Source organism: Lepidochelys kempii, chromosome 18 (assembly GCF_965140285.1).
Source record: "Lepidochelys kempii isolate rLepKem1 chromosome 18, rLepKem1.hap1, whole genome shotgun sequence".
Classification (NCBI taxonomy): Eukaryota; Metazoa; Chordata; order Testudines; family Cheloniidae; genus Lepidochelys; species Lepidochelys kempii.
Window position 1 is genome coordinate 4491906 of NC_136397.1, and position 25509 is coordinate 4517414.

The 25509-nt window shown below is 51.8% G+C and overlaps 1 protein-coding gene across 2 annotated transcripts; it reads right to left on the reverse strand.

Moving 5' to 3' along the window:
- Nucleotides 1-387: 387 nt before the first annotated feature.
- On the reverse strand, nt 388-25451 carry P3H1 (prolyl 3-hydroxylase 1). Of its 2 annotated transcripts, none has more exons than XM_073316402.2 (15): nt 25011-25451; nt 18856-19008; nt 16946-17135; nt 16488-16619; nt 10680-10819; nt 9538-9627; nt 9197-9249; nt 8568-8689; nt 8158-8285; nt 7191-7286; nt 6555-6705; nt 4978-5095; nt 4414-4489; nt 1919-2059; nt 388-1056 (listed from the first exon to the last, which is right to left on the reverse strand). In XM_073316402.2, exons 1-15 carry the CDS (start codon nt 25416-25418, stop codon nt 913-915), a joined length of 2142 nt encoding a protein of 713 aa, XP_073172503.1. In that variant the 5' UTR covers nt 25419-25451; the 3' UTR covers nt 388-912. The 2 variants fall into 2 exon arrangements, with proteins under 2 accessions (XP_073172503.1, XP_073172502.1); XM_073316401.2 differs by having other exon boundaries at nt 24996-25450.
- Nucleotides 25452-25509: the final 58 nt, after the last annotated feature.

Below are 25509 nucleotides of genomic sequence, written 5' to 3' on the forward strand. Positions count from 1 at the left end.
GATGATACCATGATATTGTCCAAGCATGGACAATACACAGGGCAGAGTGGGATCCAGATGGTCCATTGCCAGAGGGAGACATTCATTAAAGGGCCGTTGCAGGGCAAAGGAGGACAAGGAATGCAGTGGATACCAGACACCTCCCAAATGAGGTCCTCAGTGGGGAGTACGGCACAGAATCCACAGCTCTGTAGCAAACAGACTTGCAACATGAACCCGGGCACTGAGTCAACAGACCCGTCCCCGTTTTCACAGCATCCCATGGTGCAGGGAGCCAACGGGTGCCTTGACTGCTGCCTATCCACTCAGTGGATCGACACTCTACTTATCCACACAGACACCAGGCTGTGACCCAGGGAGGAGCTGATCAAAGGAGAAACCAACAGATTAGAAAAGAAACCTTTATTCCCTGGTTGTCATTGGAAGGCACAGCTGTGACACAGTGTGTTCGAACCAACAGGCCCTTTGGAGGTTCACTGGCTGCAGCTCCAACCCTGATCAGCATCTCCCTAACTCCAGGCACTGAAAGTCCTCCCAGCAGCCCAGAACTTTGATCCCTCCCAGAACGTGTATGTCTCACAGTCTTACCCTGGGTTAGTCATGTCCTCGCTGCAGGAGATGGGGAGGCAGGATGTGACTAGTGACACCAGGCACTTCTCAGGCATGTGGCCCAAACCAAATCCAGCAAAGCTTCCTCTCCAGCCCCAGCTATGCCTTAGCTTCTGGGCAGGCCAAGGAAATCTTTGCTCCTGACAAGAGCTTTAAGGGAGTTAGTTGCCTTCAGTTCCAGGTCCAGTGTCCTGAATCCACAAGCTGCAGTCAAGGGGGTTTGAGTCCTGAAACGAGATAGCTAGTCCCGCTTCCCTCAGCAGGGCCGAGCTGGCGCCTAACAGGGCCCTTCCTGGAGGGCCATCACAACTCGTCCTTTCCCTCTACACTCTGCCCAGGAGCGTCTGTCATGGCTGGCAGCTCTGCTTCCGGCCCCTTCAGCTGAGACAAATCCACCTCCTCTGTGTTGAAGAGCATCTTCACCAGATCATCAGCCTGCACACGCTCCTGGGGGGGAAGGGGAGGTTAGAGCACGCTGCAAGAGCCAGCCCCCTGCTTTGCCCTTGTGGCACTGGGGAGGGGATCCCCAGAGCATAATGGGATCACACCCCAAATGCAAGGGCATAGGACTCAGAGGAACCTCCTGGGTCAGTGAGTCCTGTCCCTGCTATCGTAGCCAACCATTCAGATAACCCCATTCAGAAGCTGGGGACCTGCTCCAGAATCTCACTGCCTGGATGGCTAGAAACCTCCTAATGTCCAGCCTGAGTTTACTCCTGGCCAGCCCATTTATTTTTGTGCTGATGCTGTTCTTTAGCCTAAACAGCTCTTCCCCGCACCTGGTGTAGTAATAGACAGCAGTCAGCTCCCTCTCAGCCTGCGTTTCAGGCTACCCAAGCCCTGCTCTTTCAATTTGCTCTCGTAAGATCAGCTCTCCACCCCCCTGAGCATCCCAGCAGCCCTTCTCTGTGTCACTCCAGCACGGATTCATCTTTCTAGCACACGGGTGACCAGAACAGCACACACTGCTCCAGATGAGGTCTCACCAGTGCTTGGTACAATGACATTAGAACATCCCAACCTCTACTTAAAACATGCCCCTCCTCCCCTCCCCAACACACACAGCCTAGGCTTGCCTTTGCTATTTTCACAGCCCGACACTTGCACAGCAGCTGCAGGGGGAAAGGCAAGTCCCCAGGGATCTCAGCCAGCTGTTTTCCGTACCCCAGAGCCCATTCCAGCGCTATGGAAGCCTCCTTGAGGAAGGCAGGGCAGAGGAGGAGGAGGGGGTAGGTGCACAGCTGGGGGACAGGCATGCGTGTGAGTGGAGAGGTGCCGAGGCAGTATGCCAATGCGGGGCAGTACTTACTCGTTCGCTGTGTCGCGGGTCCAGAGTGAACCACAGGGCGATGGCACACCGCTGGCCCTTGGTCACGGCCTTCACCCCGTGCGGGTTCTCCGAGCCAGAGGAGAAGCCGACAGCACGCCCGCACTGCGGCTGTACCTCTGCCTGCAGGGGACAGGTGCATGGATTAGGACCCCCTAACCATCCAGGCAGCAGCGGGTAATGAGGGACGGGTGAGGTAAGAGCCAGCAGACAGGCCAGTCAACAGGGGAGACAGGACCCTGGGGGCCAGCTGGAGAGGGGATATTGAGGGGATTAGAGTCCCCAGTGCAGGGCAGAAGCAGAGGCATCCCACTGCAGAGGGGTGGCAGCAGGGGACTATGTTCTCAGACTCTGCTGTGCAGAGAGAACTCCAGGCAATGCCGGGCAGTGGGAGTGTCTGCCCAGGAAGTGGCTGGGACAGCCCAGGTCATACCCACTCGGCTCCCCAGCTCTCCTGGAGGTTCCATCGACACCCAGCCTGAGTGATGCAGCACATGCTCTGCCACTGGGTCTTCCCCCGTGGGAGGAGCTCCCCAGGTTCCTGGAGGCCATGGAGGCTAGCCAGGCAGTCAGGCGCCAGGGGATTAGCCTCCACAGGGATCATTCCTGCCCTGTACTGCAGCACAGCCCCAATTCTGCCCCTTGTGACGATGACGTTGTCTAATTTATAACTATGCAAATCATTCTTGCTACCACCATTATATAATTCCAACGAATCTTATACAAAATATAACTCATGGCCAGAAAGGGTTAAACAGCTTGCAGGCTAACTAGCCCAAAGCTGACCTTTAAAGACATATTAGAAATGGCAAGTAGGGCCATTCTATGGCTAGATAGGCTAGAACTTTGCAATGCAAACCTGTATTGTCAGAAATTAGAAGTGATACTATTTGTGTGTATCTTAGATGCTAACTGTGTAAACAGACAGTGCCTGTCTGTCACTATAGCTACTAATTCAGAGCTCAAAAGGGAATATTAACATTTAGATGAATCCTGGGCGAAATAATGTCATTGTTTGTATGTCTCTGAAGTTTGTGATAGACTGCCTAATGGATAAATTGCTCTATGTTAATTTGTGTAACTAATTACTGGTGGTGTTTAGAAAACAGAAGGTTACATCCAAAGCCTATTGTTTATCCAGGACTGTGTGGTCAAGTGGATGCTAGAACATCAAGTGGATGTATAAAAAGACTCTTGGGTCCTGATCCTGTTTATCTCAGATCTGCTTAAGGTTTCATGCAGGGGAAGCCTACGCCACAAGGATTGAGCTCCTACCTCTGACTGGACCGCCCTGAAATATAACCATTGGACTATAACCTATGGACTATTTCTGAAAGAACTCCTTGCAAATACAAAGCTCACCATCTCTGCTATGAATCTGAACCTCAAAAATTGAACTCATGTCTGTATTTATACTGATCTTTTAACCATACTCTCTCTCTTTTGATTTTTAATAAATTTTAGTTTAGTTAATAAGAATTGGCTGCAGCGCGTATTTGGGTAAGATCTGGAATATTCAGTAACCTGGGAGGTGATGTGTCTGACCCTTTGGGATTGGTAGAACCCGTTCTTTTATACAGATGCTCCCTGGATTACACAAGACCTAACTTATGCAAATCTGCACTTATGGAAAAAGTTCCATAAGCTAGAAATAGGAAGGGGTTTTTTTGTGGTTTTTTTTTTTGGCGTAATGGTTGAGTATACGTTTCCGACTTACGCAAAATTCAAGTTATGCAAGGCATTGCGGAACGGAACGATTGTGTAAGTCAGGGAGCGTCTGTATGATGAAGTAAGATTTTCAGAAATCTTCATCATATCTGACATGGGTACCTGGATGGAGGCTTGAGGCTGGGTCACTTCAAGGGAACTGTGCTGTTTGGACTTCTGAGTAACCAGTGAGGTATAACAGAAGCTGTTTCGTGCTGGCTGTGTAAATCTAAACATTGAATTATCCACCAGTTTTGGGGTTTGTCTGCCCCATTCTTTGCAGTTCACCCTAATTGAGTGACCTCGGCTGACTCCCCACTGGGACCCTGGTCACACCCCTCTGTAGAGATGGCCCCATCCCACATCAGAGTGCAGCCATCTCCATTTCCCAGCCAGGGTAACAGCGGGAGTGCTGCCTCCCAGCCCTCTCAGCACCGGAACAGTCATGCTGCTCCAATGGGGAGTTATTCCTGATTAGCTCCATGTACAGATGCTTGTAGTCCAGTGGATTAAGCTAATTTGGAATAAAGCATTCTGGAATCAAAGTATCCACACAGGGAGTTAATTGGGAGTACTTAATCCACTTTAAAGTCACAACCTACCTAATTCTGGATTAATTTTCACGTGTAAACAAGCTCTCAGGGTGAACCCCGAGTGTCAGCCACAGGCAGAGTGGGGCAGGAACTGGGTAGAGCAGAAATGAGTCTCCAACCTCTCCAGAGCTGCCCAAACCAGAATCACTGTGCCCTTGGGGCAGACAAGCTACTTACAGTCACGGTGGTGGCGTCCAGTTCGGTGAAGTAGAAGGCTCCTCCTTCGAAGTCCCCATTGAGATACAAGATGACACTAGAGCCAGACAGAGCAGAGAAGGCATTCACTACCCAGCAGCCTCAGCACGCCTCCCTCTGCCCCAGGACTAGCCAGAGAAGAGACACCTACCGATCCCTCTCCCCCTTTCCCAAGCAGGTAGCGAGCATGGCAGGAAGCCTTTCTGCAGCCTTGCTGCTATGGACTCTGAATGCTGGACAGCTCTGGATCTTCCTTCACACACAACAATGTCCAGGAGCAGTTGTAGCCACACTTCTGAGACTCCCTATTCAGCAAGGTCCCTGTAACTAAGTGTTTTGGCCCCTTTAAGTGCAGGTGCTGGCAGCCTGTCTGTCACTGGGGCTCGGTGGGGAATTCTGGGAAATGTAGTTCCCCAGTAAGGACTGAAAGGCCAGTGATCAGGTCACCAAGTAGAACCAGGCAATTGCAGGATGGGGACTCAGCCTAGCTCCTGTGAGCCTAGGCAGACTGTGCCTTGAGCCAAGCACTGCTCGCATGGCTGTTACCTGTAGTCCCGGAATGTGTACGCTGGCGGCTCCTTGACGCACACCATGGCCTCTGCATTGAGAATGCAGTTATCCACGTGCACGGCATGGCTGGAGTCTGTCCGGTCCGCTTGCTTATCTGAGATGGAACGAAGCATGGATGGTTACAGAGCCTGTCCTGAGACGGCAGGATGTCCATCTACAGTCACCAACCCCTGCACCCCAGGGCACTCACAGCAAGGATGCCCTAACCCCCATGAGCCTCTCCCCTCACAATGCTCTGACCTGCGATTTCGGGGAGGCCAGAATTCAGTGGCAGCTGGCAGAGCTGTGGTCCCTTGTTCCCTAGGCCTATAAGGAGTGGCACTGCTCCATGTTTTAGGGGTGCAATACCCCCAAACCTACCGCATCATCTCAATGGGAGCTCATGATTCCAGTTCAAACAATGACATGTTATAACTATCCCACTGCTCACCCTAGCGGACACATCCAGCCAATGCACTTTCCAGTTAGGTTGGATGCACTGGGGGATACTGGGAATGGCTGGCCAAGTTCCTGGGGTGGGGGAACTAGGAGTTCAAGCAACCCCCAGAATTCCCAGTCACATCTGCCCCCGCCCGTGAGACTCAGCACCTCCCTCCCAGATTTTTAAAGGTACGTACATATCGTTGGGCTCAGCACTGCAACAGCAAACTGATTTCAGAGCCTAAGTCTCATGCTCTTTAGGAGCCTAAACTCACTGACAGGATTTTGGCTCTGTTCCTAAATCACTTTGGAAAATGTGAGTCTCCTAAGTCAGCTAGGCTCTGCAATACTGAGAACAGCAACACCATAATACATTTCACAATCTGGGCCAAAAGCTTTAAGTGCCTCTGAATGCTGGAAACCTGAATCACTTGCCTCCTCTGGTGTCAAGAGCTCCAACGCCCCCCTATCCAGCTGCCAACCTCCTGGCTGCCGCTTTATGTGATGCTGTTATTTGCTGCCAGCAAAACATGGAGGCATTTTTGAATTGAAGCCACTGCAGAATCAATGGCTGAGTTCTGCGGAAGTGACGGGATTCAGCTTGCCACAGAGCAGGCAGGGCCTTGGTGCCAGTCTAGGACACAAGGCTGAAGTTCTGAGCAGTGGCCATCTCCCTCTCCCACTGCATAGTTTGCTCTCCACGTCCTCTGGATTTAGCAACCAAATCTGCACAACTTCTTCCTCCTGTTAGCCCTGCAGAGCCAGCCCAGCCAAGAGGGAGGGAGCTGGAGTCTGTCCCCTCCTGCACATCAACAGAATGGTTAGCTAAGTGCCAGTCAGTTACACCTGGGCCAACTCACCCACACCACCTGGGCTGCACAGGTGGCATCAAGGGCAGAATCCTTATTACGAGGCAGGTGAGAGATAGAGAGCCCACTGGAGAAGTGGTTTGATGGTTGTAAAGGGAGTCCCCCCGGCAGCAGCTACCCACAGGGCTGTGGGAGGAGACGGAGGGGTCCTGCCACCAGCAGCAGCCTGAATCACGAACACCGGGAAGGGGAGATGCAACACCAGCAGCCCACTGAGCAAGGGCGGAGCGGGGGGGGGGGGGTGGGGTGCTGCCAGCTACTCGCCTGCGATGGCCGTGCGGCACACCAGGTGAGAGTAGGAAAAATAGAGCGGGGTGTCCAGGCGGAAGTAGGACTCCATCACGCGCCGCACCTTCTCCGTCACATTGTAGTAGAGCCTGGCACTGTGCATGGACACCTTGCCCTCCTGCCCCAGCTGCAGGGGGAGACAGAGAGTAGGAGCAGCAGTCAGGTGGCCTGGCTTCTTCCTCAGTGATCTCACCCGGTTTTGTCCCCAGAGCCAGCAGTTTGGGCTGGAGCGAAGGGCAGCAATGATAGAGACATCTCCTCCTCTCTGCAATCCTTGAGGGCATGAAGGTCCCCCCACCCCTTGGCTGATACAGGGACAGTTCTGTAAACTCACCAATCATTACTCTGGGGGGCCTGAATGGGTAGGGCACACCCTGGCGACCCCGCCATTCTCCAAACTGGGCTTCCTCAGGGGGCTCCCCAAATTTGTTTATGCCTCCAGGTGAGAGAGCAGGTTGGGCGCAAAGCATCCTGCTAATGCCTTCTTCCCCCGACCTGCCTCATCCCTTCCAGCCCATCTCCCCCACCCCCCAAGCCTTTCCCCAGTGCTAGCCAAACTCTTCTCTCAACCACGTCCACAGCATCCCCCCTCAGTCAAACAAGCAAACCTACCTTGAGGGACTTATAGACAGTCACGCCATAGAAGGTCTCGCTGGGAGTGTGAGGGGAGGTTTTCCCGCGATAGCCATCCCCAGCAGACGCAGCTGCCTGCAAAACCCAGGGTCAGACGTGAGACCCCCATGCTGCCGCCTGCTCCTCAGAGAAGGGCAGGAGCGGGCTTTAGCCAGGGCACGGAGACTGGCCAAACCCTCAGAGAAGCCGAGCAAGCGTGGTAGGGCCGGAACCACCCCTCCCCAGGCTTTTCCCTGGAAAGGAACAGATGTGATGCCAAAGAGCACTGGGGCCTGGACAGGCCAGAAATTGTAACAAAGTCCCACTGAAATAGTTCAGGGTCCTTGGCAAGGAGTTCAGATCCTGCCCCCCTGACATGCTGGTACATGCTGCAGATCCTCATTACCCCAAATCCAGCCTCCAACCCGAGCTCTCTCCACCCTGTCCTGGACCAGCCCTCACTATCGCATCCCCTTCCTGCTGCCGGTCAGAGGCCCCACCCTGCAGACACAGACCCTCCCAATATCAGCCTGAGACCCATGGTAGCCAATGCCACGGGGATGGGGGAGCACGTTATTGCTCGGAGCTGGGTAACAGGATGATCCCGGTGTGCAGGTGCCGGTGGGGCAGACGGATGCGATATTCTCCCCAGTCAGGGGGCTAGGAGGGCTGCTCTGGGGAACTAAAGTCCTGGCTTAAGAATTGCAGAACGAGACTGGATTTAATTCCTCTCAAGTGGTTCACTCTGGATTGTACTTTTAAATAGGTGACAGCCACACTCCCCAATGCTCTCCACACTTCAGCCCCATCCTCCCCTCCCAGGGTCACTCAAAGCAACCCCTTCCCTGCCCCCTGCTCAGCCCACTCTCCCCCGTCGCTGAGCTGCCCTTCCCCAGCCTCCATGCCAGCCGGTCCCTCTCTTGCCTCCCCAGTCTCCGGGTGTTGGAGCCGGCGACGAGCTACTCACGTTGGTGAGTTTCTGCAGCTCCAGACACTCCTCCTCAGAGATGACTCCGTCCACCACCACTCGCTGAGAGCCGTTCAGCAGCCGGGAGTTCATGGTGATACTGAGCCCATCGTACAGCAGGGGCCCACCTATAGGGCCAAGGAGCAATACTGGAGTCCGGGGAGCCCTCTGCCGGGGAGTGTGCATCAGACGGCACTGCTACCACTGGGTGCGTGACAGGTACAGAGGGTGGCATGCGCAAGAAGGGGGAGAGGCCATTTCGCCTCAGCCACAGGCCACTCCTTTGGTAGCACTGAACATCCTGCTCCCTGCCCAGAGCCCCCAGCTACAGCGCACACAGGGGTGATGGCTTGGCTGTCCGCTGGGTCACCGGGGGACATGTGGGCACATTTCACAACTCCCTCTCTTACCTTCCCGCATGAACTTGCTCATGTCCGCAGACTCCTTGGTTTTCTCCTCCACAAGCGTCTCTATCTCTTTCATCAGGTTGCTGATCTCCTCGGAGATTCGAGCCGCTGTCTCGCGCTCCACCCTGGGCACAAAGAAGCTGTGAGCTGCTCTCCTGCCTCTGGGGCAGACGTCTAAGTGATGAGCCAATTGGGAGATGGGCAGGGGGCTGGCGGCAGCAATCCTGAGGCCTCCACAAAGGGGGCAGAGACCGAGAGGTGTAGGGGAAGAAGATGAAGCTGTGGGATGGGTTCAGCAGTCAGGCAGATGGGGCGGGCAGTGCCCCTGGCTGGGGGCTCAGCAGTCTGATGACATGCCCGTAACACCTTCCTGATGGGTTCATTCCAGCCCTAGCTCCCATTTTACATAGCATCCCATCCCACTGGCATGCTCAGAAACTCTCACAGCCTCCAGCCCAGCCCTCACAGCTACTCTTGGAACCACCAGGCTCCCCCGCCTGCTGCAGCAGATGGGTTTGGAAGATTCCAGCTACAACGTGCATTAACAGAAACCCCCACAACAGCGATTCCACATGCCAGCAGTGGGAGCAAAGAGACGATGCTCCTGCAAGTGTTACTGAACGAGTTCTCACTTCTGCTTCTCACGCAGCCTCTTTGGGATCACCTCCTCTGGGGTCCACGTGTCCTAAAGGCAGGAAAGAAACCAGAGATACCCTCATCCTTGCCCGAGACACCCCAATCCATGGCTCAGACACAAGGGTGCAGCCCTGTCCAGGGACAGACAGTAGTGCCATTGAAGAGCAATCAGCCCATCACAGCTCCCTCTTCTCCTCTGCCAAACCACCCCCCTCTTCCAGCACAGCTCCTCCCCTTGGTGCCCCACAGACCCCACCCCCGAGCATTCAGTCTAAACCTGCCCACTTCTAGTTCCCGCAGGTGTGTCCAGGACCAGGCCAAGGGAGTCTCCACTCACCGGATCCACAAATGGAATCCCGAAGGCATCGTAGCTGAAAAAGAGCAGCTCCTTCTCCAGCAGGCTGCGGTGGCGATACACCCGGATATTCTGAAAGCGTGGGAGAGATGGATGGGTCAGAGCAGCTTACATGGGCTTTCCAATAGACAAGCTGGTCTGGCCACTGCGGGGAACCAGGCGCCATGAGGTGAGCATTACAGAGAGAAACAGAATTCCAAAACTGGAGGCGTGGTGGGAATGAAAGTGCAGGACTCTGCTATTCTATGCCATGTTTCAATCCCTCTCAATACACCTCAATCCAGTCCTGCAGCCCCCTGCTCTTCCAGTCCCAGGTCCCTGCATAGCTCTGTCGATGGAGACCATTTCCAGTCTGAAAAACTTAGGGATGAGCGTTAACGCCAGGTTCAAATGGAAAGCTGCTCTCACCCCTACCCATAGACTCTCCATTAAACATCTCCCCTTTCCATTAATTCCTACTTTGTAATGGTAGCAAATAAAGCCAATAAGTTGATTTGGCAAGATGTTTTTATGACAGGTGGGGCTGGTTGTACCATCCCCATGTAAGCTGCTTGACACTCCCCATTATAAGATCCTGTTTTCATTTGCTTATCACTTTGCCAAGCTTTAACCATCTGGGCTGAAATGTCCCACACGGAATGTCTGCTTCAGGCTATTTTTCATTTTGGCCAGTTTGGCAATTTCTGCAAACGAAACGCCTGCAACACCAGACATTCCCTGATATTTCAGAGGAAGGTGCAGAACCCCACACTGGATCAGCACGCACTAACATGCGGATGGGATAGGCTTCTCCCTAGCCCTGCCAGTCAGTGATTGGCTGGTGCTCTGAGGCAGGATGCTAGCTTACGCTTATTCCTGGCTCACATAACCATAGAAATCTGCAAAGTACTCCAGCCATTTTTACTGAGTTGTGTCAGCTGAGCTTTGACCAGGGGTTCTGCATCCAGTCCCTTCAGCACCAGTTGGAACGTATGTGTGAGGAATGAAGACGGCCAATCCTAATGCTGAGCAGATTGCAGCCCATCTGCCCTACAAATACCAATCCCAGGTCTGCAGATGCTGCTTCAACAGGCCTGGCAGAGCTCGAGGAGTGGTTTGCCGGGGACAGACTGAATATCACTCACTTCTCGAGGATCAATAGGTGCAGCCAGCCTTTCCCCAAGGACAGCCGCGTAGTAGGCCAAGTTTTGATTCATCACTTCATCATTAGGGAAGAAAAGCAAGTAGGTCTTGGCGCATTCAATGGCTTTCTCGTAATTCCCACCTGCAAAGAGAAATCAGCTCATTGAGAGAAGCCGTCCCTCTGTGCTTTGCAGAACGCCGGCAAGGAGGGGCGCAGATCAGGAACAGGGCACATTTCCAGCACAAGGATAGTCAGACTCAGATTTAGCACAGGGTCAGATTCAGACGTAAGAATGGCCATGCTGGGTCAGACTAATGGTCCATCTCACCCAGTCTCCTGTCTTCTGACAGTGCCAATGCCAGATATCTCAGAGGGAATAAACAGATCAATTATCAAGTGATCCAAACCCTGTCATCCACTCCCAGCTTCTGGCAGTCAGAGGCTAGGGAAACCCTGAGCATTGGGTTGCATCCCTGACCATTTTGGCTAATAGCCACTGATGGACTCATCCTCCATGAACTTATCTAGTTCCAATTCCCTGCAATGGGAAACCTTGGTGTTCAAACCCTTTTCTCTCTGAAGACTAGGACTGGTTAGTTACTCATGTTCAGTCTCATTATCATGATCAGACTCATTTCCATCATTTATCTTTTGTTTCCCAGTTTCACAATCATGGGGAGCAATTTTTCCCTGCACTGCAGAAGAACGGCCATGAGAAACGGCTCTGAAGCACAGCTGTAAGAGTACTGCAACACCCAGCCAGCATTTCTCAGAAATACAAGGGTCATGGTGTCAGACCTGGCAAGTGCTGTAAGTGATGAGAAATTGGCTCTGCAGTAGGAACTGTCCTGGCTTCTCTGGAACCAGGGAGATCTCTCCTCTCAGCTCTTCATTCTGCTTTGACTACTTCTACACCAGGCCAGATCCAAAGGCAAAGTCCCTCTTCCAAGTAGACAGAGGCAGGACCTCCCTGCACAAGGCTGGTTGGCTTGCAATCCTTCGCTGATGTACCTTGTAATTCCAGTAAAACACGAACTGGGAAGATGGACCAAGAGAACAAAACAGTTTGGAAATCACAAAAGGTAGCAGAAGGGAGCTCGGAATAAAAGAAGAACTCCAAGAAATGAGATCCAGTCTGTGCTGCAACCAGCTAGCATGAAATCATGCACCTCGTGTACAGGTGTGTATCAAAGGGAAGAGAGAAGAGTCTGGCATCTTCCCTCCTCCTCCCAGGCCTGGCCAATCTGCTTTGGACACAGCAGAGTTCACCTGATTTCAGATGAATGAGCCCTGGAAACAACACCTCCCTCAGTCCTGAAAGGAGCTTTCAGAGAATGGTAGAGTGAGTCCACACCAGGATGGGAAAGGCTCAAAAGCATGTCTGCATTTGGTAAGAGCCTTTGCAACAGGGTATAGCAGGGCCCCCCTTGGTCCTGCTTCTGCTCTGCTCCAAAAACCACTTTAGTGTAAGGTTATGCATTTAGGGATTAATAACAAGAATTTTAGTTATAAGCTGGGGACGCATCAATTAGAAGTAACAGAAGAGGAGAAGGACCTTGGAGTATTGGTTGATCATAGGATGACTATGAGCCGCCAATGTGATATGGCTGTGAAAAAAGCTAATGCGGTTTTGGGATGCATCAGGAGAGGTATTTCCAGTAGAGGTAAGGAGGTTTTAGTACCGTTATACAAGGCACTGGTGAGACTCACCTGGAATACTGTGTGCAGTTCTGGTCTCCCATGTTTAAGAAGGATGAAGTCAAACTGGAACAGGTACAGAGAAGGGCTACTAAGATGATCCGAGGAATGGAAAACTTGTCTTATGAAAGGAGATTCAAGGAGCCTGGCTTGTTTAGCCTAACTAAAAGAAGGTTGAGGGGAGATACGATTGCTCTCTATAAATATATCAGAGGGATAAATACTGGAGAGGGAGAGGAATTATTTAAGCTCAGTACCAATTTGGACACAAGAACAAATGGATATAAACTGGCCATCAGGAAGTTTAGACTTGAAATTAGATGAAGGTTTCTAACCATCAGAGGAGTGAAGTTTTGGAATAGCCTTCCAAGGGAAGCAGTGGGGGCAAAAGACCTATCTGGCTTTAAGATTAAACTCGATAAGTTTATGGAGGAGATGGTATGATGGGATAACATGATTTTGGTAATTAATTGATCTTTAAATATTCAGAGTAAATAGGCCTAATGGCCTGTGATGGGATGTTAGATGGGGTGGGATCTGAGTTATCCAGGAAAGAATTTTCTGTAGTATCTGGCTGGTGAATCTTGCCCATATGCTCAGGGTTTAGCTGATTGCCATATTTGGGGTCGGGAAGGAATTTTCCTCCAGGGCAGATTGGAAGAGGCCCTGGAGGTTTCTCGCCTTCCTCTGTAGCATGGGGCACGGGTCACTTGCTGGAGGATTCTCTGCTCCTTGAAGTGTTTAAACCACGATTTGAGGACTTCAATAGCTCAGACATAGGTGAGGTTTTTCACAGGAGTGGGTGGGTGAGATTCTGTGGCCTGCGTTGTGCAGGAGGTCAGACTAGATGATCATAATGGTCCCTTCTGACCTTAGTATCTATGAATCTATGACTCAGCAATCATTGGTGCAGTTTATTTACAGGGTGCAATCCACCACCTTCTTATCATTTACATCTTGGGGGTTTCAGCCTTAGGGCCTTCTCAATCTCTGCAGGAAGGAAGGAAGAACTACCAACCATCTTTCACTCTCTGGCTTCCCACCCTGCTTCCTTCCTCTGGGCCTGTATATAGCCCCAGGCTAATCAGGCTGGCAGCTGTTTCCCCTTTGCCAATCAGGTACAGGTTTTTCTAGCCAGCTCCAATTAATCTCCCTGAATTGGAGCTGGCATGACAGAGGGCTGGCTCCGCAGTTCCTCCTCAGGACCCTGTCACAGCCTTGTTTTGGGTCTGCAAGGGGTGACCATACCCCTGTGCAACTCAGGTTTGTGATGGTCCCACTGCCTGTGTGTACGGAGGGGATGTGGGGGTGATGGGAGGGAGACCCTAGAATCAGCCCAAGTTAAGCAGGAGAGTGTTGCACTGCTCCCATAGCTGGTGTGGCCAAGAAACGGAGACAGGCATGCACTTACTGCAGCTTCTCCACTGAATGTGGAAGGCTCTGAGAGGAGCAGGGTGGAAGGAGTCTGGATTCAAGGTCTCACCATGCCGTCCTTTGGTGAGCGCCCTTACCATATGCTCAGGTCTTCACTCTCACCTGACAGTTTTGCTCAAAGTTCAACAGGAACAAAATATTGACAAGTGTCTGTTTTGTGATGGGAACATCCCTGGGCCTTTGCTACTCCCATGTCTATCGTGCTGCAGCAGCCACTGAGTCGCTGGAGCCAGCATCTGGGGAGGGGAGCTCCCTGCTCAGAGCTGCCAGAACCTCACCACTCTGAAAACAGCTGCAGCCTCCTGCTAGACACCTACCAGCCTAGTGGAAAAGAAACCATGCCACCTGCTGAAGACAAAGAACTGTGTGCCAGGAAGCAATGAAATCACCCAGTTCTCATCTGCTGACAGGGAGGAAGTACACGAAAGCACCTGGACCAAAGCAGAATACACAGATGAGGATTTCCTAGACAGCAGAGAGGCTTCAAAACAGTTTGGTTGGAGGCTGCAAGCAGGAAATAAATCAGACACTCGGAAGATAGAAATGGGACGGGAGCGCACCAGGAGCATGGACAGTTATCCCGGAGCTAGGGGACAGGTAACGGATGTTGCCAAAGCAAGGAGAAGGATCCTGGACTCAGAGGCTCACCCCATCTCCATATCAGGCGCCACTGCCGCAGGCCTACTAGTTTTCACCCTCGGAATACACGTCCAAGTACTATGCTTAAGCAGTGCACAGAGAGACCCAACACGTTCCATTATGACCCCCCATTTTCAGTCACTTATAACTCCAACCAACTAATCATCTGAGCTGAAGTTTTCCAGGTTTCATTTCTTCCTCGGGTTGACTTTGTTCTGGAAAGTTTATGCAGAAGCTGAGAGGCAGTTCAGCTGTTTCCCAGGAGTAGGATAGTGAAAAATAGCGAGTTTTGCCAATGCTAAAAAAAAATTATGACTGTTTTCTGAATAGTTCTAATGCCTCTGTGGTTTGGAGCAGGAGCCTGAATGCTGGCAGGGGGCAGCTGTGGGACCAGGGAGGTGCCTTTCACTATCCTCACAAAACCTGTCCAGATCTGGCCTCAGAAAATCATTTGCACACACATAGCAGAACTTGTTCGACATTTGGCCCTTAATTTTCTGAATGTTCCAATTGCACTGGGCCTGACACCATGCCCGCCTGAGCCTCCTGCAACCAGCAAACACAGCGAGCTAGTGCACCAGGTGGGATACGGACAAAAGAGAGGATGACCCTCCTCCAGCTGCTACTTCTACTTTCTTTCCCCAAGATATCCTTTGGCCAAGTGAGGGTCACTGGGTTAGAAGACCATGTGTTCTAGTCTGACCTTTCCCACTGACTGATGTTAATAACTTGGCACTTCATAGCTTTTCAAAAGTTGTAATTAACAGAGGCCTCCTGCTGGCTCCCAGTGTAGGGGTAAGTATAATTTCTCCCAACTTACAGATAAGATAGCCCAGTACCAGACACTGCACCAGGAATGGAACCCGAGTTTTAAATATGGCAGAGCTGGGTCTGCCAAAATTAAATGCTGCCTCAGGCCAAATTTACCAGACCTGTGACTCTCGGTCAGTAACGTGGAGTGGGTTGGCTGGGACCATCACAGAGGCAGGATTAGGAAACAAAACCAAATACTAACCTACCTCTCAAGTGCGGTGTATGTCGCTACATGTTGTGCTAGTCTCAGCCTGTCTTCTTTGTTGGGACCAAAAGGGTCGATCTCATGCCCTTGCTTTGTCCAGCACCTAGCATGAGGGATCATCGCAACCCCGATCGGGGCCTCTACGTGCTACTGTCATCCACATCAGGAACACTGATCTCAGGGTTAGGGCGCTGCCCTGGGAGCCCGGAGAACTACATTGTATTCCGGGTTCTGCCTGACTTGCTGTATAAAGCTGGGCAAGTCACTTACACAAACATTTTCTGGGTGCCCAGCTGAAGACACCTAGGGTGTCATTTTTCAGCAGTGCTGAGTACCCACAACTTTCACTGACTTCAACTAAAGCTGAGAGCATTCAGGATTTCTGAAATCAGGCTCTAGGACTCCAGTTGCGCACCCAGCGTCAGTGGACACTTGGCCTTAGTCTCTCTGAGCCTCAGTTCGCCAACTGTAACACTCCTCTGCTATCTCACCTGGGTATTGAAGATAAATGCGCGAGTGTCTCTGTTCAGATACTACAGTTACAAGTGCAACACAAAAGCCCAGGAAGGAATAAAAGATTCCGTTGTCAGTGCAGCATCTGGATAACGAGCAGAAAATAAGTCCTCGGGCTACACAGTGAACGCCAAGCAACAGACGAAATACTGAACAGTTGCCTCGTTCCCTTGCACCATCCCTCCTGGGCACTGAATGATGCAAGGGCTCTAGGGCAAAATATATGAGCTAGTGTAATTTACGGTTATATCATAATGCACGTACATAAAGGGGCACAGCAAGTTGCCTGGATAACAGTAACTCTGGTGTTTCCTAACTTCTGAGTGCCCGACTCTGCAACACTGATGATCTTCTTCTAAGGTAGTTCTTTTGTCTGGACTCTTGTACCCTCCACTATCTGTGCAAAAGAAAGAGGGATCAAGACAGCTAAGTTGTGTGCCAGTGATCCCAAGAACCCTAATGTCAAGGCTTCCCAAGCATCAGAGAAATAAGAGAAATGCTTCTTACTGTTGTAATAGGCAAACTGCAGGTAGTTGAAGTGGGATGGAAGGAAATCCTCAATGGGCTTGTCCTGGCCCGGCTGGGAGGCTAGTTCTGTAACACAGCTCTGCTTACAGCTCAGCACCTGCACATAATGATCTGGGAGAAAAAGACAGCACATTTTATTGGTCAGGGGAGATCTGTACCAGAGTAGCATTCTTCAGCCTGGAAGAGGCTTCACTCAGGCATTACTGTCATTAGGACCAAGAAAATGGGCTGGAGAATTTAAATCCCCATTAGCCCAACCTTAGCATAGTCTCTCGAGTCATCAACCCCCCATCTCTCTGGTGGAAAGTGCCCCAGAAATCTGAACTGATAGCCAAAAACATTCAAAGAGAAAGCTGCAGCAGTAAGTACAGTATGCAGGGGCCCGAGGCAGGCAGTCCCTGTGCTACACGCCAGCTGGTTTACCGTGGTGCACACACCCGTAATGGCCTGGACCAGGTCAGCATTGTATTCCAGGTAGTTGTAGCCTTCGTAATCGTAGGGCCCCTCGCAGAGAGCTCGACATTCGGTGTCAGCTACAAAATATTCCTCCAGCGCCTTTTCCATATGCAGAATGGCTGGTTCTGGCTGCTCCTCTGTGTAAAACTTCACACCCAGGCGGAACTCGTGCTGCAAAGAGCCAGGAGGAAAAGTGAACCTAGGCCCCAGCCAGACACATTCCACCCTGGGTGCAGTTCAGCACTGTCCCCGCAAATATCTCGCCCACCCTCTGCTCACTAAGGCCCAGGGGCAGTAGATTGTGGCTGCCCAACTTCACAGGGTCCCTCAATAAAAAAGATCTCCAAGCAGATGGCAAGCTGAATACATAGCACACAGACCATGGGGCCAGAGGACAGATGCTCTCTCAACAACAAATCATTACAGCCTTCAAAGCAAAACTGCACCGTCAGAGAGGGGTTAGTCTACTGTGGCCAATAATGCTATCCAGGGCTCAGGGCTCTCATCTTTCATGCATCTGTTTGGGCCAAGGTCAATACATGGCCAGTTAGGCATGTAACATTTTGGCTCTTCCCCATGATGTGTCTGAGTGTTTGGGGAGGGAATGGAGTGGAAGAAATCCTCCCATCCCAATATTTGCTGCTGGAAATTTCACACCTCCACATTTCAGGTATTCCCAAAGATGAAGAGCTCTCTGGTCTGTGCTATGTGCACTGGGACAGGCTCTCAATTCAGCACAGTGTCGCAGGAATGGTGCACTTCCACGCTGCTCCACATAGGAGAATCCTCCTCTCCCCAAAGGCCCTTTTACTGGTGCCCCCGACACGTGGCCACTTCACCGCACACAGAACACAGCTCTTTTAGCCAGCCAGCCAGCCAGGCCATTGAGCTCTGGTCCCATATGACCTTCCCCTGTCCAGCTGCACCCCTGAATCTCATGTGTCGGTGACAATGCAGGCTGGATGGTTTAGGATCCCTGGTTCCAGGCCTTTTCAGTCATTTTAAATGAATTACCATCTATTTTTTAATTCTGCCAGTCGAAAAACACCTAGAGTTTTATTATCTGTGATGATGCTCCACAAATGCCCAGCCCTCTCCATATTCATTGGCTTCGATGCAGAATCTGACACAGCAGGGTAGTCAGGAGGGAACTGGGGGTAGGATACCAGGCTGTTGCCTCCTCCTGTCATGTGAGCCTCTTTGCTACAAACTCATAGCCAAGGCCAATATCGAACCTTAGGGGTGGCCTGCTAAAGAAGTGATTTTGACACATGGGCTTGGGTTCCCTACGATGTGGGCCCTTCCCTGAAAGGTTGCTTCCCCTATCTCCTCCCGAAACACTCACAAGTACTGATAAGGTCAGGTTAGATCTTCCTTGGCTGTCCTGGAGGGCTTCACCTGAGCTGAAGGGCAGGGGAGTTGAATCTTTAACCAAGACATCCTTTCTCAACAGTGTTCACTGGGTGTTGGTAGTTAAATAGGTGTTTAAAAATAGCAAGACCTGAAAAGTTTTACAACATTGACAAAATCCTTTACTTCTCAATCACTCAGCTTTCACATCCCTGCCCTGTGCAATGTCACTGTTTCACTTGGTCGCCATCCCCAGACAGGACCTGAACTTCTACCACAGAAGCAGAACTCTCCCCCCAGCCTCTTTACTGTCATAAACCAGCAAACAGGACACCCCTTTTATTCCATCGTTTGTAGCCATTGCAGGTCAGCTCCAGAGATCACCCGCCTTGCAGGTGCTGAGTGAGACTTTGCTCATTCAAACTCTCCACACAGACTTTGAGTGCCCAAGGAAATGATGGTGCCAGGCTGGCAGGTGAGGGTGGAAGCCTTGACCCTGAAGAGAGACCTCAAACACTTGCGGGAGGAAGGTTGTTCTTACCATGTGAGGCTTGGCCTCCAGGTCTGTGAAGTCCGACTCTTTGACTCCTGCCATCATCTGGTAATACTCCAGGTTCTGCCTCATCTCCACATGGTCGGGGTTCCCAATGAAGAAGGTATGAGCGGCAGCCACAGCCTTATCGATCTTGTGGATCTAAGCAAAGAAAACATGGGGAAAGGTGAGACCGAAGCCCCGACTCTCCACCACACAGGGACAATGTACTCGGCACCCTGGGAACATGTTACTATATCAGCACAGCACAGGTCTCGGCCACTTCTCCCCACGGATTTGCCTAACTCCACCCAGCCATAGTCCCTGTCCCCCCAGCACACCCCAATTCAGCCACTCCCCATGGGCCCTGTGCATGCCCACACCAGGTTAACAACAGGACTGGTAACCTCACAGCACCTGACCCCTCCCTAACAAAAAAACGCAATTTATCTGTGCCCACCAGAACTCCAATTCAGGTCTCTTATTCCCACCACCCAAGAGGGCCCTTGGCGTGGTCCGTGTGGCAGCACTGAACTGGGGCAGGAATAATCACTGCTGGTTGACAGAGATTGCGCTGGACAAGCTGCCTTGCCTCCCTGCTTCATGCTGCAGACACACTGAAAGAGGCAGTGGGGATCTCAGCTTAGATAAACATTCCCCACTCCCAAATAACAATATAGCCAGGGCCCTAAGGCGTGGGAAGCTGCACTTCGATGGAGCAGTTCCTGGTTTTAATGAGTCTGTGGTTTGTTTTGCTTTGTCACACTGACTCTTTGGGGCAAGGGAACACGACTCTTAACGGAGGATTTCCTGGTTTTCGAATGCTCGAATTGGGGTATGGCGATCTCCTCCCCCACAACGGACATGGGGAGCAGATGGGACCGTTGAGGCAACAGCCTGAACTGCACCATAACCAAGTTGCTTAGAAATGAAACCATCCAGCACCTTTTTGTAAACGTCACAGGTCAACTTTACAAGGAGACTTGAGAGCACAAATAAACCACCCAGTGAATTCAGGATGATGCGCAACGCTGGAGAGTTTCAGAGCAGCAGCCGTGTCAGTCTGTATTCGCAAAAAGAAAAGGAGGACTCGTGGCACTTTAGAGACTAACAAATTTATCTGAGCATAAGCTTTCGTGAGCTACAGCTCACTTCATCGGATGTATGAGAGTGAAAATCCCACGCTGCTCTGGGGGAATGCTAGGACCAGACAAACTTAATCTACTGGGGAAAGCTACTGGCTTCTTCAACTGCCTGTGTACTAGAACCACAGGAGAACTTCCCCTCAAGACAATTTGTGTGGAAAACTGTACCAGCCCAGCCTTCCCCTGCAGGGCACAACCAGTCCCTGCCAACTCACCAGGAACATGTCCCGGACCCAGACTGAATGAACAGCCCATGTCACAGCTGGATGTCATTACTTACTAACCAAAACACTAATCCCGTCTCTTCCTGTCATAACTATAAAGAGAAGGGTAAACCCCTTTAAAATCCCTCCTGGCCAGAGGAAAAATCTTCTCACCTGTAAAGGGTTAAGAAGCTAGGATAACCTCGCTGGCACTTGACCAAAATGACCAATGAGGAGACAAGATACTTTCAAAAGCTGGGGGGAGGAAAAAACAAAGTGTCTGTCTGTGTGATGCTTTTGCCAGGGACAGAACAGGAATGGAGTCTTAGAACTCAGTAAGTAATCTAGCTGGATATGCGTTAGATTATGATTTCTTTAAATGGCTGAGAAAATAAGCTGTGCTGAAAGGAATGGATATTCCTGTCTGTGTGTTTTTGTAACTTAAGGTTTTGCCTAGAGGGATTCGCTATGTTTTGAATCTAATTACCCTGAAAGGTATTTACCATCCTGATTTTACAGAGGTGATTCTTTTTTACTTCTTCTATGAAAATCCTTCTTTTCAGAAACTGAATGCTTTTTCATTGTTCTTAAGAGCCAAGGGTTTGGGTCTGTGGTCACCTATGCAAATTGGTGAGGATTTTTACCAAACCTTCCCCAGGAAGTGGGGTGCAAGGGTTGGGAGGATTTTAGGGGGGAAAGATGTTTCCAAACAATGCTTTCCTAATAAAAATAAACCCACATTTGGTGGTGACAATGGAAGTCCAAGGGAAAAGGGTAAAACAGTTTGTACCTTGGGGAAGTTTTAACCTAAGCTGGTAAAAGTAAGCTTAGGAGGTTTTCATGCAGGTCCCCACATCTGTACCCTAGAGTTCAGAGTGGGGAAGGAACCTTGACACTTCCCCAGCTCTCCATACACACCTTATACCTTGCATCAGTCTAAACATTTATTTTCTTTTGTGTTCCACAGAGCCCCAGGCTGTGGGCTGCTACTGCTTTAGCTAATCCCAGCTGTTTGAAAGTGTGGCTGTCCTGCAGGGGCAGCACAAAATTTCAACTAAGATCTAAAGGTCCCTGGTTCATTCCCAGGTTTTGGGAGGCTTTGCCCATGCTTCCTTATTTTGGAACGGAAGGATGGTTTTGAGGTTAAAGCACTGGACTGGGACTCAGGAGATCCGAGTTCAGCTCTTCGCTCTGCCACAAACTTCCTGTATGACCTTGTGCAAATCTCTGGGCCTCATCTCCCCCGTCTGTACAAGGGGAATAATAATCTTTCCGGTCTCTCACCCATTATGTCTCTTTAGATTGCAAGGTCTTTAGGGCAGGGATTGTCTTTTATTATGTATAGTATGTACAACACTGAGAACAATGGGGCTCTGATCTCGGATGGGGCCTCTAGGTGTGATGGTTAAGGCTGCATGCCTTCTGCAGTGTTCGGTGTGGCTGGCCCCGGGGCTGCCCGAGCAGATCAGGCGGCCCCTGGGCCAGCTGCACTGGCTGCTACTGGGGCAGTGTGGGTGTGGGAGGGGGCTCAGGGCTGGGATGGCACTTACCTGGGGCTTCCCAGAAGCGGCAGGCATGTCCCTGCAGCCCCTAGGCGGAGGAGCCAGGAGGCGGCTCGGTACACTGTCCCCTGCCCACAGGCTCCGCCCCCTCAGTGCCCATTGGTTGCAGTTCCCAGCCAATGGGAGCTGCGGAGCTGGAACTCATGGCCGGGGCAGCATGCTGGAGCCCCCCAGCCTTCCCTCCCCCTCAGAGCCGCAGGGACATGTGGAGCCAGGTAGGGAGCCTGCCAGCTCCGCTGCCTGGCTCTCCCTCCCACAGCAGGGGTCCCGAGCTGTGCGCCGCTGCCCCCACAGCACCAGTGGCGGTCCCGGGACATCCCCCCAGCACCTCCGGCCCACACTCCCAGAGCACCCTTGGCCCAAGTTTTAGTTAGGGGTATATAGTACAAATCATGGACAGGTCATGGGCCATGAAATTTTGTTTACTACCTGTGACCTGTCCATGACTTTTACTAAAAATACTCGTGACTAAAACATAGCCTTAGCAATGGTCATTCAAATGATAATTAATAAGAGTCTCCCAAGGGAAAACAGCCTCCTTTTCCCTTCCCCTGGGGGGAGAGAAAGAAATGGAGAAGACATCATGTGAGACAGATGTCAGGCATGTTGTTTAATGCAGCTCTGGAAGGCATTCAGACACTGTGCTGATGGGTTCAGTATAAAAACCTGAACAGAATATACAGGGCAGTAGTGGAAGACCAGACTCTTACGTTATTTTAAATTGGACGAGACAAAGCCCAGAATGCATCATACAGACTGATCCTGCCCTGGCAGGGGCTGAACAAGCTGGCTTTACAGGTCTTTTTCATTTCTGCCTTCTGAGAATCTATGAATTACACCTTATCCCAATGGTTTAATTTTCATGAGAACTTAAAGAGGACCCATCCAGGTGAAATCTAATCAATAAAAACCAGAACAAAACACAGCTGAATAGTTTCAGGTTCTGCATCTACCCAATGCTGCGCTGCCAAATTTTTAGTTTTTTAATCTACATTTTTCCATTTAAAAAATATTTTCTCTTCCCTCTTGCTCTGTGAAAGACAAGTAACAAGAGACACCAACGGAGTGTACAGTGGAGAGTGAAACTGTCAAATGCACAAAGTAAACAAACTGAAAACCAAATATTTTTTCCTCTCATTGCCTTCAGTATTTGATTTTAGCTGTTACTTGTAATGCCAGTAGGTAAAAACTATTCACACAGACATGGGATTAAATGGACATTTAACCAGCCTGACCCAGTATTTTCTTTAAAGCTTTCTTGGGGAGCAAAGCAGAGACAAAATGTCTGTGGCCCCCTATTCTTGGGCTACAGGAGAGTCTCTGTGCCACAGAGAGTCAATGTGATCATCGATGCAATACAAAACTTCCCGAAGGAATCAAGACCCCCAACGCCACATAAGAATATTCTTTGCAGTTATTTCCTTTAAGTGCCCAGTGGGGCAGATTGTTAGCGCTAGCATCATCGTTACCACTAAAAATACAGATCTAATGGATGTAAACACTTATATGCCTCAGTAAGGTCACTGAATGGGACAAAGACATACCAGCGGCAAGGAAGGGAGTGTACAAAGGGGCCATTTTTTCACTTTTCTGACTACAACTGCACTTGACATCAGTTCTGAAACATGTGACCCTCGTGGATCACATTACACTGGGCATGAAGGATGATACAGCCCCCAGCTCACTACGTGGCATTTCAGCTTCTGAAGAAGGGAGGAGGAGAATAGAGGGGGCTGGACTTTCTGCTGCAGGAAAAGGAGGGGAGACATCTGGAACTGCACATGTGGCATAAACTCCATTACCCTTCCCTGCCCTGGGGTCGGAGAAGCAGCGAGAGGGGAGGATGGAGAGCTCCGTGACTGGACTCTGTTACATGTGCTGAACTGGGAAAAAGGAAATGTGCTAAATACAAACCAAGGCACAAAAGGAGTTAGGGGGGATATCCATTTCACTAGCATATGGCACCGCGTGAGGCGGGGGCCACAGACTTGGCACTGCCCCCACCATCTAGCCTACCCATCACAGCACAATACTGGCCTGTAGCTAACTCCCAGAGAACACCCTTCTGCCCATCTCTAGTGTTATCTCATGCTCCCACTGATACCTCATGCACTTCCTTGGGTCATAGCCTGCACTTCCCACTGCCTCTCTCCTTGCACCGTCCTGTTCCCCCTCCAGATGCAGCTGCCTCCCTTCCTAGCACCATCCAGCACCCCCGCCTAATACAACTGCTCGCAAGCCCTCCCCAAGGAGGAATGTGCCTGCATTAAGAGCAGCACACAGCTCCTCTGGATTGGTACCCAGGGAAAGGACAAATGGATCTGCATGCCCTCCATTTTGACCCTTGTTAAGGGGGCCAAGGTGGGTGACGGAGTATCTTTTATTGGACCAATTTCTGTTGGCGAGAGAGACAAGCTTACACAGAGCTCTTCCTCAGGTCTGGGAAATGCACACAGAGTCACAGCTAGATACAAGGGCAACAGATTGTTTAGCATAATTAGTGAACACATATTTCAAGGGACCATTCTTCCCAGATTCAACCCAGCCCACTAGGGACAGTGCTGAGTGTGTGCACACCGTCAGAGTGGAATGGGCATGGGGTTTCAGCTGGGCCATAGCTTAATAAAACACTCAGCTCCACTCCCACATAGGAGTGGATGCCCTGGATGGTGTCTGATGTGGACAGAACTCCCTTCCTTATTAGCAGGCAGCAGACAGACCAGATACGGTCCCGTGGCCTTTCAGTCTCACACTGAAATGAGCTCCTGCATTTGGTAACGGGTCTGATCTGCCAACAGAGTAATTTCTCAACCTCAGAAGTCCTAGCGGCTGCAAAGTCCTACGCTGCCGGCGGTAGCTGGTGAGTGCCCAGCTTTGGGCAGTTTGGAGCCCAGGTACATCACAAGGCAGAGCATGGGACGACGGGGACCCTGCGCTTTGATTTCCCCGGGGATTTATCGGAGCGGAGCAGAGCGCGGGACACCTGAGACAGAGCCACGCCCACGGGTTCCCATTCCACCTGCGGCCCACCTCACCTGGGCCCCCCGCCAGCCCCTCCCTTCCCTCTGAATTCGCCTGGAAAGGGCCCTGGGGATCCGCCTGCAGACAGCCCCCTGCAGAGACGTGGGGGCCCAGGGCGGCCCTTTGTCCCCGGGGCTCCCCCGTCCGCAGCCAGGCCCTGCTCTGCCTCCCCCAAACCCACCTCCCCGGCCCGGTCTCCCGCCCGCCCGGGCCCGCACCTTGAAGTAGGCCACCTGCAGGTAGTTGTAGGGGCTGCGCCTGCGGAACTCGAGCTCCAGCTCCTCGCCGAGCCGGTAGCGGGACGGGGCGCCGGGGGCGCCGGGGGCGCAGGCCCGCAGGCAGGCCGCGCGGCGCAGCAGCGGCCGGAAGAAGAGGAGGTCGCGCAGGGCGGGCGGCGGGCCCGGGCTCCCCGCGGGCCAGGCGCTGCTGTCGGCGCAGCGCAGCCGGCAGCGCACGAGCTGGGAGCGCAGCGCCGCCCGGGCCCGCAGCGCCCGCTCCATGTGCAGGATCACGGCGGGCCAGTCCCCGCGCGCGTACGCCTCGGAGCCGGCGGCGAACAGCGCGTCGGGCGGCTCGGCCGGCTCCGGGGGCTCCGCGGCGCACGGCGCCAGCAGCAGCAGCAGCAGCGCGGCCAGCGCCATGGCCGAGCGGGGAGAGACGGGCGGGACCGGCGGCAGAGCCCCGCCCCGCAGCGCGGCCCCGCCCCCGGCAAAGCCCCGCCCCGGAGCGCGG

Excerpts from the sequence above, each read along its gene's own strand:
- P3H1 (XM_073316401.2), bottom strand. The coding sequence starts at position 25,418 with ATGGCGCTGGCCGCGCTGCTGCTGCTGCTGCTGGCGCCGTGCGCCGCG. Across the intron at positions 9,250-9,537 it reads GGATTCCATTTGTGGATCCG|GACACGTGGACCCCAGAGGA; the intron begins GTGAGTGGAGAC and ends TCCTGCCTTTAG. Across the intron at positions 6,706-7,190 it reads CTGTCTATAAGTCCCTCAAG|CTGGGGCAGGAGGGCAAGGT; the intron begins GTAGGTTTGCTT and ends CTCCCCCTGCAG.